Source organism: Erpetoichthys calabaricus, chromosome 2, assembly GCF_900747795.2.
Source record: "Erpetoichthys calabaricus chromosome 2, fErpCal1.3, whole genome shotgun sequence".
NCBI classification, from domain to species: Eukaryota; Metazoa; Chordata; class Cladistia; order Polypteriformes; family Polypteridae; genus Erpetoichthys; species Erpetoichthys calabaricus.
In genome coordinates this window covers 322,520,747-322,534,735 of record NC_041395.2, presented here as the reverse complement: position 1 = coordinate 322,534,735, position 13,989 = coordinate 322,520,747, and the positions used below count along the sequence as shown (strand labels likewise).

Below are 13,989 nucleotides of genomic sequence, written 5' to 3'. Positions count from 1 at the left end.
GTATATATAGTATAAAGGGCTACATATTGTAAATCCAACAATTGTAACACATATTGTCCCCCTGTGTTATCTGGATGCCATTTGGCTATTCTAAATGAATTCTTCTTCTTCTATTTTTTTTTTTTATAAATAAATTCTGTCTGTTCAGGCTTTTGATTGCATGTCCTCACCTTTAACAGTAGGATTGTCAAGGTATCTGGCATACAAGAAGCACAAATTAACCATGGAAGCTGACAAATACGTTGACAGCCTAATACATAAATAATATGACAAATATGGGGAGGGAGTGAGTGACCCTAAAATGAATTACAGTGGGTTAGAGAATGTTACACTATGATTTGTATAGATGCTTAGTCAATACACATAGCTGAGGGACTCTAAAGACCACAAGCTTTCTCTCAGCAAGGTCAGAAATTCAGTGGACAGATTCATCATCCTCCACGTATTCTTAAACTCAGTAAGGAGGAGGAGAGATCATCTGCCAACTTCCACTGCCACGTCTTGATAAAATGCTGAAGAGGCAGTAAGTGTGTGTGTGTTTTCTTTTTTTCTAGGGTAAGATGACCAGTAATCATTTTCTGCCTCCTCATAGATTTTCCGTTGTATGCATAATTTAATTAACAGTTTAATGCATTGTTTAATTCATATTGCCACAATATGTGCCTTGTTTCATTGCCATGGAAGTTCTATACTGTGTAAATTAAAGGTAAAAGACTTTTTTACATATTCAGTATGAATTACATTTTGGTTGCTTTGTGGCACTACTCACTATGATACATATGAAATCCTTTGCTTATATTGTGTCAATGAGCAATATACAAGTTGAAGTATAAAATAAAGCTTGCTTGTTTTATGGCAAAATGTAAAAATATTAAGCTTGGCTGATGTGGATAACTTAGGTATATGAATGCCATGTTATGTAATGATGTGTAAACTTTATGGCACTGTAAAGATACTGTGTATGTAACATAAAGGGTTGAGTTTTTTTAGATTAAAAGATGCCATTTAACATAAAGTTTAACTACTTAGTGGTATGGCTCCACCAGACCTGAAAATTTTTTTTAAAGTTGCTTTTAAAGTTAAAGTTGCTTTTATATTCAGAATCAATAAATAAAATCTAATTCCTGAATAGCGATTGTGCTCAGTGGATCATTTGATCTTCTGTTTCATCAGTGAGAAGTCCACCATATGTGCCAAGATCAAAAAGTGCTGCAGACATTATTGACACTGAGGTCCCTGTGAAGCGGTCAGCTACTCTTCCTCTACCCACTCGCTCATCCTCTCTGAAGCCTTCCTCTGACCGGTAAGAAGGAATTCTCTGTAGAAGAGGCATAATAATCTTCAATAAATAATTTTGGTTTAGAATTCTGCACTCCCCATTGCCTCAGTGGAAGGTTGAATTTGGGCAGAATGATGGGCAAAGAATATAATTTATAGAGTTTACAAATACCCTGAAAATCTGTGAAATTTAGCTCAAAAGGTGTTTACTGTGGCTAGAGTTTCACAGTATCTGTTCATCTTTGAAGTGCCACCCAACTTAGAGTTGTACAGTAATCCCTCCTCCATCGCGGGGGTTGCGTTCCAGAGCCACCCGCGAAATAAGAAAATCCGCGAAGTAGAAACCATATGTTTATATGGTTATTTTTATATTGTCATGCTTGGGTCACAGATTTGCGCAGAAACACAGGAGGTTGTAGAGAGACAGGAACGTTATTCAAACACTGCAAACAAACATTTGTCTCTTTTTCAAAAGTTTAAACTGTGCTCCATGACAAGACAGAGATGACAGTTCCATCTCACAATTAAAAGAATGCAAACATATCTTCCTCTGCAAAGGAGTGCGTGTCAGGAGCAGTGACTGTCACAGAGATAGAGAGAAAAGCAAACAAATCAATAGGGCTGTTTGGCTTTTAAGTATGCGAAGCACCGCGGCACAAAGCTGTTGAAGGCGGCAGCTCACACCCCCTCCGTCAGGAGCAGACAAAGAGAGAGAGAGAGAGACAGAGTTTGTTTTTCAATCAAAAATCAATACGTGCCCTTCGAGCTTTTAAGTATGCGAAGCACCGTGCAGCATGTCGTTTCAGGAAGCAGCTGCACAAAAGATAGCAACGTGAAGATAATCTTTCAGCATTTTTAGACGAGAGTCCTTATCGTCTAGGTGTGCGAACAGCCCCCCTGCTCAATCCCCCTACATCAGGATCAGAGAAAGTCAGCGCAAGAGAAAGAGAAAAGTAAGCTGGGTAGCTTCTCAGCCATCTGCCAATAGCGTCCCTTGTATGAAATCAACTGGGCAAACCAACTGAGGAAGCATGTACCAGAAATTAAAAGACCCATTGTCCGCAGAAACCCGTGAAGCAACGAAAAATCCGTGATATATATTTAAATATGCTTTCATATAAAATCCGCGATGGAGTGAAGCCGCGAAAGGCGAAGCGCGATATAGCAAGGGATTACTGTAGTCAGATTCTTAGTGCAAGGGGTCCCCTTAACTACTAACTGTGTTTCAAACTTATCTTAATTCTGTTCTTATACTGATATAGGCCTAGGTAGCAGAGAAACAGGCACTCTGGGAGCAGAACCACATGTTGACACTTTACAGAGGTCATCCTATGAATTGAAAACTTCAGACTCTGAAGTATAAATCTCACCACTAACTCAACAGTATAAGCCACCATATTATAGGACTTGGAACCTGGGTTGTTTTCACCATGAAGGAGATTATACAAAGTGCAGATAGATTGCTTGAATGTGTTGCTCAGTACAAACAAACTGAAAGAAAAATACAGTGGAACCCATCATTTAGTGTTTTTTTCTACTGTTTAAAAGAAAGTTTTAAATGAAGGAATTTGTCACTGATCTGTAAAGATCCTATAAATACAGGTCACGGTTCGGTGCTTTTTTTTTGTGGTTGTTACTTATAATCCAGCTTAAATGTGTCCTGATTTGTTCTCTTTAATTTATGGAGTTATTATTGCCCTTCTTTATTCAGATTCTTATTTCGTTTTGTGAATGCCACCATGTTGTTAATAACAAATTTCATCAATGTTAAATAACTAGAGCATGAAGCACATATTGTACAACCTTGCATTTGTTAACTAAAATCAACACTACAGTAACACTGTTGCTCAGTTCCCATTATTCCACTGTATGTGACATAGACATGATCTTTTTAGAGATTTTTGAACACCCGAAAACTACATAGGATCACAACATTTAATAAAGAATTTACCAAACTTTGGTAACCATTGTTTTGTATCTAAAACTTGAGCATCCCATTCTCACCAGCCCTTGCTCCTCTGTCATGTCCACAAGTTTCTACATACAGATTTGACAGTGATAAATGCATTGGAAACAACAGCTATGATTTTTTTGTTTTATATTTCTCTTCCTTGCCATCATAAGTTGACAAATTCACAAACGTACTGCACTGAATCGCTTCTTACTATTAGGTCACATCTGTCTGTCACTATTGATTTTACTTATTATTCACATGCAGAGCATGATCATGATAGATATATGTGCATCGAATTTGGAAAGCTCAAAAAAAAAAAAAAACACCGAACAACATAGGCCAAAATCATAATAGAGTTACAATTAGCCTTAGAGACTTACACTTATTCAGACAAATGCCTCTTTTGTGTGTTCAGCAACAGCATCCAAAAAACATTTAACATGAGAAATAAAAAATATTGAAATCTTAAGTCGGGATTCTGCTTTCCCAGGTTTCTAGTGCTGGGATGAAAGGCCCTGTCTCTGACTCAGTATGACAGTCTCTAGAATGGATAACTGTTGTAAGCAAGAGTAGGCTAAAACAATCTGAAATAAGAAATCACTTATATACTGTTGTTTTATCGCATTACCCTCACGACACACAATACAAATTACCCGTCATTTAATGAATGACTCTGCTTCTTTAGACAAAACTCCTGCTGCTGCAAATCAAAAATAAACTAGAAATAAAAGTGACTTTTAACACAATATCCACTATCTAATGTATTGCTAAAAGCTTATGCTGGAGATATGTAGGTATGAGTCCCATGGGTCAAGAAGGCCCATTGTTAACATTGACCTTCCTATTATAATCTGTAGTTCTTTATGTGATTAGTTCATGTCAGAACCCATTCTGTTGCGAGTGATATGTCGATCCAAAAATTGGATTGAACCCTGCAGTTTTGTGATGTCAGGCACACTCCATAAAGGACCGTCAGTCCTTGCTTTCTTTTCTTAATATCCTCTGAGATGTCACCAGAGGAGTCTGTAGTCTGCTTGCTGCCTGTATGACCCTGATCCTCCTTTGGTCAAAGCAAAAGAACACGCTATGCTAGACAGCTTCACTGTCATAATTTCTCACTCTGCTTTTATTTGGCTGCTTGGTAATCAGATGGATTATATGCCTGTGGCTACTGGTAAAGGGTTGTCAGCTACAGCTTGATAAAGACAATGATGATGGCTCCTTGCATGTGAATGGGTGTTACATATGATTAATTTTGAATCACCCAGAGGTCTGTGTGCGTGTTGGGTATCTGGGCAGCTATGTTTCAGCAGTGATAGCTAGAAGGCAGGTATGCACACTACTTTGGATTCCTAGCCTCTGCTACTGCTGCTGTTTTTGATTTTTCCTCATTTTTAGGTAGGGCCAGGCTGTTTATGGGTAGGGGAAACATAAACAGCCTTTTTCTACTGAATCCCTAGAGAGTTCCTTTCCTGCTGGAGCTCAGAGGATTCCTGATTAAAGTGGGATTAAATCTGATGACGTTGGGAGGGGGTGGGTTTGGTTTGGGGGCTGTGTTGAGTAGCAGAACGGGGAGGCTCAGTGGCCCAAAAAAAAAAAAATCAGTTTCCATGGCAACTGTCAAGTTCATACTTAATTGCTTTCTCTTCCTCACAGGAACGAGTGGGAGCCTTCAGATAAGAAGGTTGATACCAGGAAATACCGTGCAGAGCCAAGGAGTATCTTTGAATATGAACCGGGCAAATCCTCAGTGCTGAACCACGAGAAAACGGTACCGTGTGTGAAAAAAAGCTGCTGTTGATGATTTGCTGTTTGCATTATGTATGTACCTCAGCTTGACTAATGTAGTGGAACGTCGCTTGGCAAGGTCCTCGCACAACAGACACAGTAGCATAGTGCCATCGGCTCCTCAGCAGTGCTGCTTGCATGAGGACTGTGCTAATTTGTTGATACTTGTCCCAGTTTTGGTTCCTGCCTCACAGTGGATTTGATGGCGCAGATCCCTGTTCACTGTGCGTTGTTTCAGGGTTTCAATTTGTGGCTTTCTGCACTGCTTGTGTTCCACTGCATCTTGTGAAATTAAAATTGCCCAGGATTGCTCTTCAAGGAGTACTACAGCTGCTAGGGTCCCTGATGTAGAGCCCATTGCTTCGGGATGTGTAGGCTTTGTATTTTACAGGTTTAGTCCTCCTACAAACGTAAGTATGTCAGACATGATATTCATAAAATATACAAAAGGTCAAGGGGAATTATTATTGAGGCGACTTAATCACTAAACTGCAAGGTGCCTTCCATTTTCATGCATAAATTTATTATAAGTAATATTTTGTTTGTAGGTAGCTTGTCTTTTCTTTTATTAATGTTATTGTTACTCTATCAGAAGGAACAGATTATGTTATTTATATCATTTTGTATACTGTACATGGGTATATTTATAGTGCATAGTTTGATACATATGCAGTGTATATATGTGTTTTTATATGTATTTTTGTTTAGAGCAAAACAAAGAAAAAGCAGTCTCTCAAAATGTAGTAGTATTCATTCTTCATTTGGAGGTTTTAGTCAGTTTTGAGGTTTGCTGTCATTATTCTTAAAATAGCACAAGGAGCTTTACAGTATAGAAAGAGCAGACCATCCTGGGAGCTTTTAATTTGTATTGTCACTTTGCTAGTTCATGGCTCTAGATGTAGACATTTTGTTCCTATAAAACACAATTGCAGAATAAATCGCCAGCGTTGGCTGAGAGAGGTAGCTAACCTGCTATTGCTGACTGTGTAGAAACATGGATGCAGTTGTACTGTACCAGCAAAGTGCCTTGGGACAAGGTACACTAAGGTCAAATGCTTACAGCATGGCCTTGAGTGGGTTGCTTAACTTCCATGTGTTCGCACTGCATTAGAATGGTAATAATTATTTAATGTACTTAATGACTTGTACCTCTTTTTAGCATCAGCCAAGTAAATTAATGTGTATAATGGAAGTGTAATTTAAATGTCTGGTCATTCCTGAATTCATCTAACAAAACAAGTGAGTGTTGCTGAATTTATAAGATTGCTAGCCTCTGTATTTCTGCCTTCTAAATGTTTAGCTGGTTGCCCCTCTTAACTTTATAGCCCTATTTACGGTAATCCTTGTAAGGGTTCTACAGTTCATTGTTGTGCAAATGCCTCACAAGGCCAAACTCTGCTATAATCCAGGGATGTGGATGCATATGTCACAAAATTTCCAGAATCAATCTGGATTGATGTGACATATTTCATGTTTACAGTGGTGATAAAATCAGGCAAAAAAGCAATATTCTGACATTAAAGTGTCACACCAAGATTAGAAAAACATGATGTGGAGGAGGAAAAATATTAAAATTTGAAGGTGATGTTGACCCACAATCAGACCTTCTGATCATAAATTATCTGCAGCTATTGGATGTGCCCTTCACTTGACCAGAAGCATGCAGTCCGTGCATTTTGCTGACTTCACCCCTTAACAGTTTACATCCATTGAGGCAGGGGATTGACTTCCCTGTGAATGGTTTTGAATGTTTGATTTTAAAAAATCAGTTCTGTAAACCTTACTTGAAGATCAAATTAAAAACTTGCTCAGATTTGGAGTTCTTCATACTATATGAAGTATATATATATATATATATATATATATATATATATATATATATCACTTGTAACATTTACCAGAAAGATTTGATAAGCTCAGTGTGCCATAGATGAATTTAAAATGGCTTTTCCAGATTGCTTCTGAACAACAAAAAAGCTGTCTGTTCCTTTTGTTACTTTTGTCTTCATTTTGCTTTTAACTATTATATAACTCAGAGTATGCCCGTTTTTATAAAACGCCTTTAGCAGTTTCTTAGTTGCTTGGACATTATCCTGCATGGGTAAATGTGTGCTTCAAGACATAGTTGAAAAAGTAAAAAACATTACTACAACCAAAGATCTACATCCTGTTGGCATATTGCTGCATTAAAAATGTGGTAGCACCTATAAATGTGAATTGCAAACATTACAAAAAAGAATGCCGTGGAGGTAGTCTTGTTTCTGAGTTATCCACATTTCATTTTCTCCACTTGTCACAGAAGAGTACATATTAAATGAACCATTTCTTCTCTGTACCTTTTTTACATCTTAGCAGCCATGGACATAAAACAAAAGCAAGTCCTTTGGAGACAGTGCATCCATTACAGAGCACACACACTATTTTCAATCACTAATTAACCTGACAGTGTGTATTTTTTTTTATTATGAGGGGACGGACACCCATGGACAGCCTAGAACCAAACATAGATTCAGATGCTGTCAGGTGGTAGTGGTTGCAACTCTGCATATAACTCCCTCAGCCTGCATAATCCAATTTTAAAATAACGAGCAGCACAAAGCTCAAGGTAGGAGCCAAGTCTCTATGGGATACCAGTCCACACACAACCGCACCAATAATGAAGGGACCAGCATGGAATTGCCAGTCAACTTGGCATGCCTATTGGTTCTATACATACAGAACCACTAGTACCTAAAGAAAATCCCCACAGACCCGGGAAGCATGCAGACTGGATACATGCAGTGTCCAGGCCAGTTTTCACACATCACCTCACTCTGGGAAATGAGATATGGGAACAGCAGCATTAAGCTACTGCACCATTATGCACCCTGTATAGCCATATAGTCAATATTCTATATTGAATTGTTTAAAATTGCTATTGCTTATGTGAAGACATAATAAATGTTTTGATAAAAACAAGTCATTTAGAAAGTGCACTTCAATAATTATTGTTCTGCACTTTAAGGGAATACTATGAGAGCCCTGTGTCTCATTATGAATTAGAGAAATATTTTTTATTTCTGATATTCATTTTAAAACTTGAATTGGGTTTGTGTCTGTGTTGTATTCAGAGTGATTTTAAGCTTCCTTACTGTTTTCATTTTTTTCCCTTTATTATGTAAAGTCTAAGAAAAGTTATATATTTTTGTTTTCTGATTTTTGAGGTGAAAATACTTTTAACCTGTTTCTTAGTTAATTTAATGATGCGCTAATTTGTAATTTCTTTTGAGTTTACTTCAATAGTTTTAAATCTAAGTGCCGCTTTATTTGCCATTTTAAATGTTTTATCTGAGCAGAGCATTCCTCTTACTCAGACACTCTAATATAAAATAAAATGTTATCCAATTTCCATGAAGCCCTATTTGGATAGTATATCACTGCAGTATTCGAGAGGCATTCACTAGTGTCTTGTTGAGCATTCTTGACGGTCATTCTGTAGTACTCCATTATGATACTTGGAAATGTTCGTCTTTTGGCCCTCTATTTTCCTTTAGGAACGTTTTGTCTATAGCACCCCACTGTAAAATTCATAAGGCTCTCAGTCTGAAGCGGACCAATAACATGTAACTCTGTCTGTAAGCTACCCTGCATTTTTAGGCCATCCCTGTCTTCAGTGCCCCACTTTAATATCTGAATAGTTCTCTGTGGATCGGTACTCTTATTATCTGAAGTGTCCTTTGTCTGCTAGAATGCATACCCGCCGTAACATGTGAGCAGCTCTCAGTCGATTCCAATGTAATGCAGAAAAGCTCTGTATATTGTGTCTCGCCGTAACCTGTAAACAATTCTCTTAGGAGAAGACAGGTTTTAGATGTTTTCGGCCTGTGTCCGGGCCATTTCATTGAAACCGACGCAAATATGGAGTGGTGTGCTATGTATCCACTATTTCTCTAAGTCTCTTTGTCTCTTTTTCTGTCTCTTTTTTATACTGTAGATCATAAAGCTGTGTTTTTTTGTAAGCTGCATCCTCTTTCTGTGCTCTTCTGTACTCAATCTTTTCCTTTTCTCCTCCACCTTTTTCTCTTACTGCCCCTGTAGACTCGGGATATAAGTCCAGAAGAAATAGATTTAGAGAATGAACCTTGGTATAAATTCTTTTCAGAGATGGAGTTTGGAAGACCGGTAAGTTTTGCTTCCTGCTGTATGCTGTGGCTTAACGATTAACCCCATGTGTCTGAACTCCTACCCCACTACACCCTTCCTTGTGAACTGGTCAAAGAAGTCATTCCTACTCCTATGCACACTCCTCTTCAGACTCCAGCACATGTATAGTCAGAAAACTTTTGATTCCCTTCAGCTTATTACCCCCTCGTATCTATAACTACGGTAAACACAAAAACATGTCCAAAATTGTCTTACTGTCTAGGTGATAGTGTTGTGATTCTTACTGGTTCAAATGTGATAATGCCTAACATGAACATCACCTGTAAATGTTTAAAACAAAACAGTGCAAACACTACATGGTTACTCACCGCCTTAATAATTCAGATGTTTTATTATTTTTTTGCTTAATCTTTTCTCAGTTCCAGTTACACATCACATTTATATTTAAGTGTAGTGTGAACTGAAATGTAGATACATCTGAGATCTCCTGCCTTAAAACTGAGAATGAAATGAAAACAAACACATTCGTGCAGGTACGCATAGGAGAGAAAGAGATTGTGTCTACACCTCTCTGAATAACATGGAATGTCACGATTCCCTGGTTGTCCAGAAGTGACATGATAATTGGTTATATTTTAAAAGCCTCCCTTGTAAAAGAAATACTGAAAAACAGTATTGTTGCTGTGTGTCTCGGGAAATTAAGAGGTATAAGTGATAGCACAGTTGTTTATCCCGAAACCAACTCATTAGCTTGAGAGTGTGAGGGACCAAGAAGTTGCTGTATTTGAGGACAAACTTAACAGGTGAAGGAGAAGAACTCCCTCATTCTCTTTCTCTTGTGGACACAAGAAGGAACACAGATAGGCAGACATACGATAAGACACGCAGCTGATAGTGGCAGGGTTCACTAGAACTAATTATGTGACACATAGGGGACACTTATTAACAGTCAATAATATGAATATAAGTATCTTATTATAAATGATGGTAGTGTAAAAGCTCTCCAGCATGGAAGTGAAATGCAAGAGGGAGTAAGTGTTTTAATGGATAAGTGATTGAATTCACTTGGAAGCATTAATTAAGTCTAGTTAGAGTTAATAGGGTGTAAAGATTCCTCTATCCTCATCCCTCCTGACTAAGATGATGAGTTCAGTGAGCCACACTTCATAAAGATGAAGTGTTACACTAAAATTTTAAATATTTGATGAGCCTGGTATAATTGTGATCTGACAGATTACAGTTGTGGATGCTAATGTGCCACATCCCCAAATATGTACAGGTTTAGTTAATTGGCAGCTAGCTCTGTGCGTGTGTGTTGGTGGTAATGTCATGTCACTGGTAATAGTGTTATTGCCAGTGCCTAACCAACTAGCGTGTCTTATACCCCAGCTCCTTTTAATGCACTAATGAAATGGTTTGGAATTGTGCCAGCTACCAGGCCTTCTATCACACGATCCTTCTCAACTTTGAAAGAAAAATGAATAAGCTCCTTTGTTTAGGAATAACAACATATCCATTTCCGAGTGTGTAGTAAAAATCCATGTCCAATTAGCCACTGTGGAAAATTAACATACAGTGAGTAAATATGATGAAATACAGGAAGCTACTGATGCAACAGTATTTAAGATTATTTGGTGTTCAAGAGTCCAACCTCCTAAACTCAAATCACTTCTGAACTGCTCAGTTGCCTGCCATCCCGTCTTTGCAGTACTACACATTCCCTTGGGTTATATCGTTCGATTGTTAATGCACAATGCATACATATAAATGTGATTACATTGTAACTGAAAAATGCTCAAAATTCTTCCGCACATTTGAAAAAGAAGCAAAAATTTGCACAGAATAGCAGAGACAAACTCATGAAGAATGTAACATAAAGGGCATTTTGGAAAAAAAACTGAAAGGTTGCATCAGAAACTTGTCCCTTGGAGACTATGTGAGACTTTTGATTTCTAGCTATAAGAAACCACATGATAACATTTTTAAAATGCTTGCTGCCAAAACTGTTAAAAATATGTTGAAAAGTTTAACAATATTGAAAGTTTCAATCTGCATTTCAAGTTGAAATAGGAAAACGCATACACTCACACACAGCTATAACAATATAGAGTATTTATTTAAAGTACTTTTGTTCATGGGGAAGGGGGGCAAGCATGTTTTATAAGTTGGTACATGCAAAAATATCTATCCAGATGTTCCAAGTGTCACTACAAGCCTCACAATGATATATGCACATACCATTTCATGGACAATTTAATCTTATAATTGCAGCACTTAATTTACAGTGCCTTGGGAAAGTATTTAGACCCCTTCACTTTTCACATTTTCTTATGTTTTAGCCTTATGCTGAAATAAACGGGAGTTTAGGGATTTTTTCAAATTTCTTAAAATATGAAACTGAAATATCACTTTAATACAAGTATTCAGACCCTATTGATCATTGTTAAAATGTTTCTTAACCTTTTGTGGTGTCTACCTGTCAGAAATTCAATTGATTACACATAATTAGGAAAAGCATACACCTGTGTATATAAGATACCACAGCTGATAATGTGTATTAGAGCAAAAACCAAGCCAAGAAGTTGAAGAAATTGCCTGTAGAGCTTAGAAAAAGGATTGCATCAAAGCAAAGATCTGGAGAAGACTACAAAAACATTGTGCAGTATTGCAGTTTCCCAAGAAAACAGTGGTCTACATGATTGAAACAAGTTTGTAACAACTATGACTCTTCCTAGAGCTGGCCACCCAGCCAAACTGAGCAGTAAGGAGAGAAAATCATGGTAAGAGAGGTAACCAAGAACCTGAAATGTCACTCCGTCTGAGCTCCAGGGAACCTGTGTGGAGATGAAAAAACTGCCAGAAGGACAACCACTACTACAATACTCCAGAAATTAGGGCTTTATGGCAAAGTGGCATTACAACACATAAAGGCATCCAAAGGACTTGAAACTATGTGAAACAAGATTCTATGGTCTGATGAAACCAAGATTCAACTGTCTGGTCTTAGTTCTAATTATCACACCTGGAGGAAGCCAGACACTGCTCATCACCTCTACGATGCCATTCCAACAGTGAAGTATGGAGTTGTACCATCATGCTGTGGGATTGTTTTTCAGACTGGGAGACTAGTTAGGGCTGAGGGAATGCCGAAAAGAACAAAGTACTCAGATATCTTTGGTGAAAACCTGCTGAAGAGTGCTCTGGACCTCAGACTGGGCCGAAGGTTCACCTTCCAACAGGAAAGTGACTCTAAGCACAAAACAAAGACAACACAGGAGTGGCTTAGGGACCACTCTGAGAATTTTCTTATGTAGCCCAGCCAGAACCCAGACTTGAGAGGATCTGCAGCGAAGAACCATAGAAATTAAGGTGTGTAAAGCTTGTTGTGTCATACCCAGGAAGATTTCAGGTTGGAATGGCTGCTAAAGGGGCTTCAACAAAAAACTAAGAAAAGGGTCTGAATACTGGTATGAATGAAATATTTCAGCTTTTTACATTTTTAATACATTTTCAAATATTTCTAAACTCTTGTTTTCGCTTTGTCATTCTTGGATTCTGAGTGTTTCTTGATTTAGGCAAAAATAAAATATCAATGATTTTACCACAAGGCTGCAACATAGCAAAATGTGAAAAAAGACATGCGGTCTGAGTATTTCCTGACAGTACTGTAAATCTAGGTTAGTATCATTTTTATTGGAACAGATTAACAACTGTTTACTGAGCTTTATGGATTTGTCTGAATATGTCATACACAAACAAGTTTCACACAGAATATTGGCAAATCATGAAATTATAACTGTGATGCTGTGTTAAGTAACAGATCTGTTCCATCTAAATGCTGACACCTTTGCTTTCTGTTGCCTCCCCAGGTTCACTGTAAATAATGCACAGGTTGTCTAGTGTAACAGTTTGAAGGCTATTCTCTTTATTCTAAAGCTGACACTTGCAAAGGGTGACATACGTTAGTACTAAATTGAAGTACACAGCAAAAAGTTTCATCCATGGGCACTGTACTCAGTACTCACTGTACCTGTCTGAACTGTCATAGCTTGGCAAATTGCACAATCTGTGAAAGGAAAAAAAATATACATATATCAGGTATTTTTAAAATTATAGTGCACAAATGCCTTGAAGGACTATTGCCTGTCAAAGGTTTCTACTTATATAAATGCTTTGTAAAAAAAAAATTAAAAATAAATAAAACATGCTTTTTTGCCTTAAGGTTAGGTTTTGGTTAGAGTCTATATATTTTCATTTTGAAAGAATGCACATTTTGATAAACACCACATTAGTGCATTTTGTAATACTAAAAAATGCTGAACAATATACTACCATTTTATCTGTACAATTCAGGTCATCTTTTTGATTTGTCAAAATTGTTTTGCTGCAGGTTAGTGTTTGTCTTTTATTAATCAAATATGCTGTGATATATACAGTGTATTAGCATATATTGGTTGACTGAGGACCTTTGGCTTAGGCTGTGGGACACCTTGCAATAATAAGTTGGATTTTGCTGTGAAGCTGAATTTTTGAGAGTCAATTTTAAAGTGTTTTAATTATTTCTCTATTTACCACTATACCCAATTATTAACAAGCAATGGGTGTTTTTGAAAAGGAAATGCAAAAAGTATAGGTAGACTAACAGTTAAGTGAGATACTAACTGCAGCACAGAGAGAGATGTGGAATGGGGACATTACATCTGGAATATAGTTAGTTTTTTAAATTACATTGTGCTTGTTCATACATTGCCACACAGTCCATTCAAAACAGGGTATTTTATCTTGAGCCTAATGCTAGCCCAAAAACACCTCTACACACCTCACAA

The 13,989-nt window shown here is 37.5% G+C and overlaps 1 protein-coding gene across 9 annotated transcripts in view; it reads left to right on the top strand.

Moving 5' to 3' along the window:
* Positions 1-13,989, top strand: part of LOC114647307 (sorbin and SH3 domain-containing protein 1) — a 155,943-nt gene that overhangs the window by 67,832 nt on the left and 74,122 nt on the right. For all 9 annotated transcript variants that reach the window (XM_051923346.1, XM_051923347.1, XM_051923349.1 and 6 more), the window contains 3 exons: positions 1,174-1,303; positions 4,889-5,003; positions 9,098-9,181. In XM_051923346.1, coding sequence (XP_051779306.1) covers positions 1,174-1,303; positions 4,889-5,003; positions 9,098-9,181 — 329 coding nt within the window. The remainder of the gene's footprint in view (positions 1-1,173; positions 1,304-4,888; positions 5,004-9,097; positions 9,182-13,989) is intronic.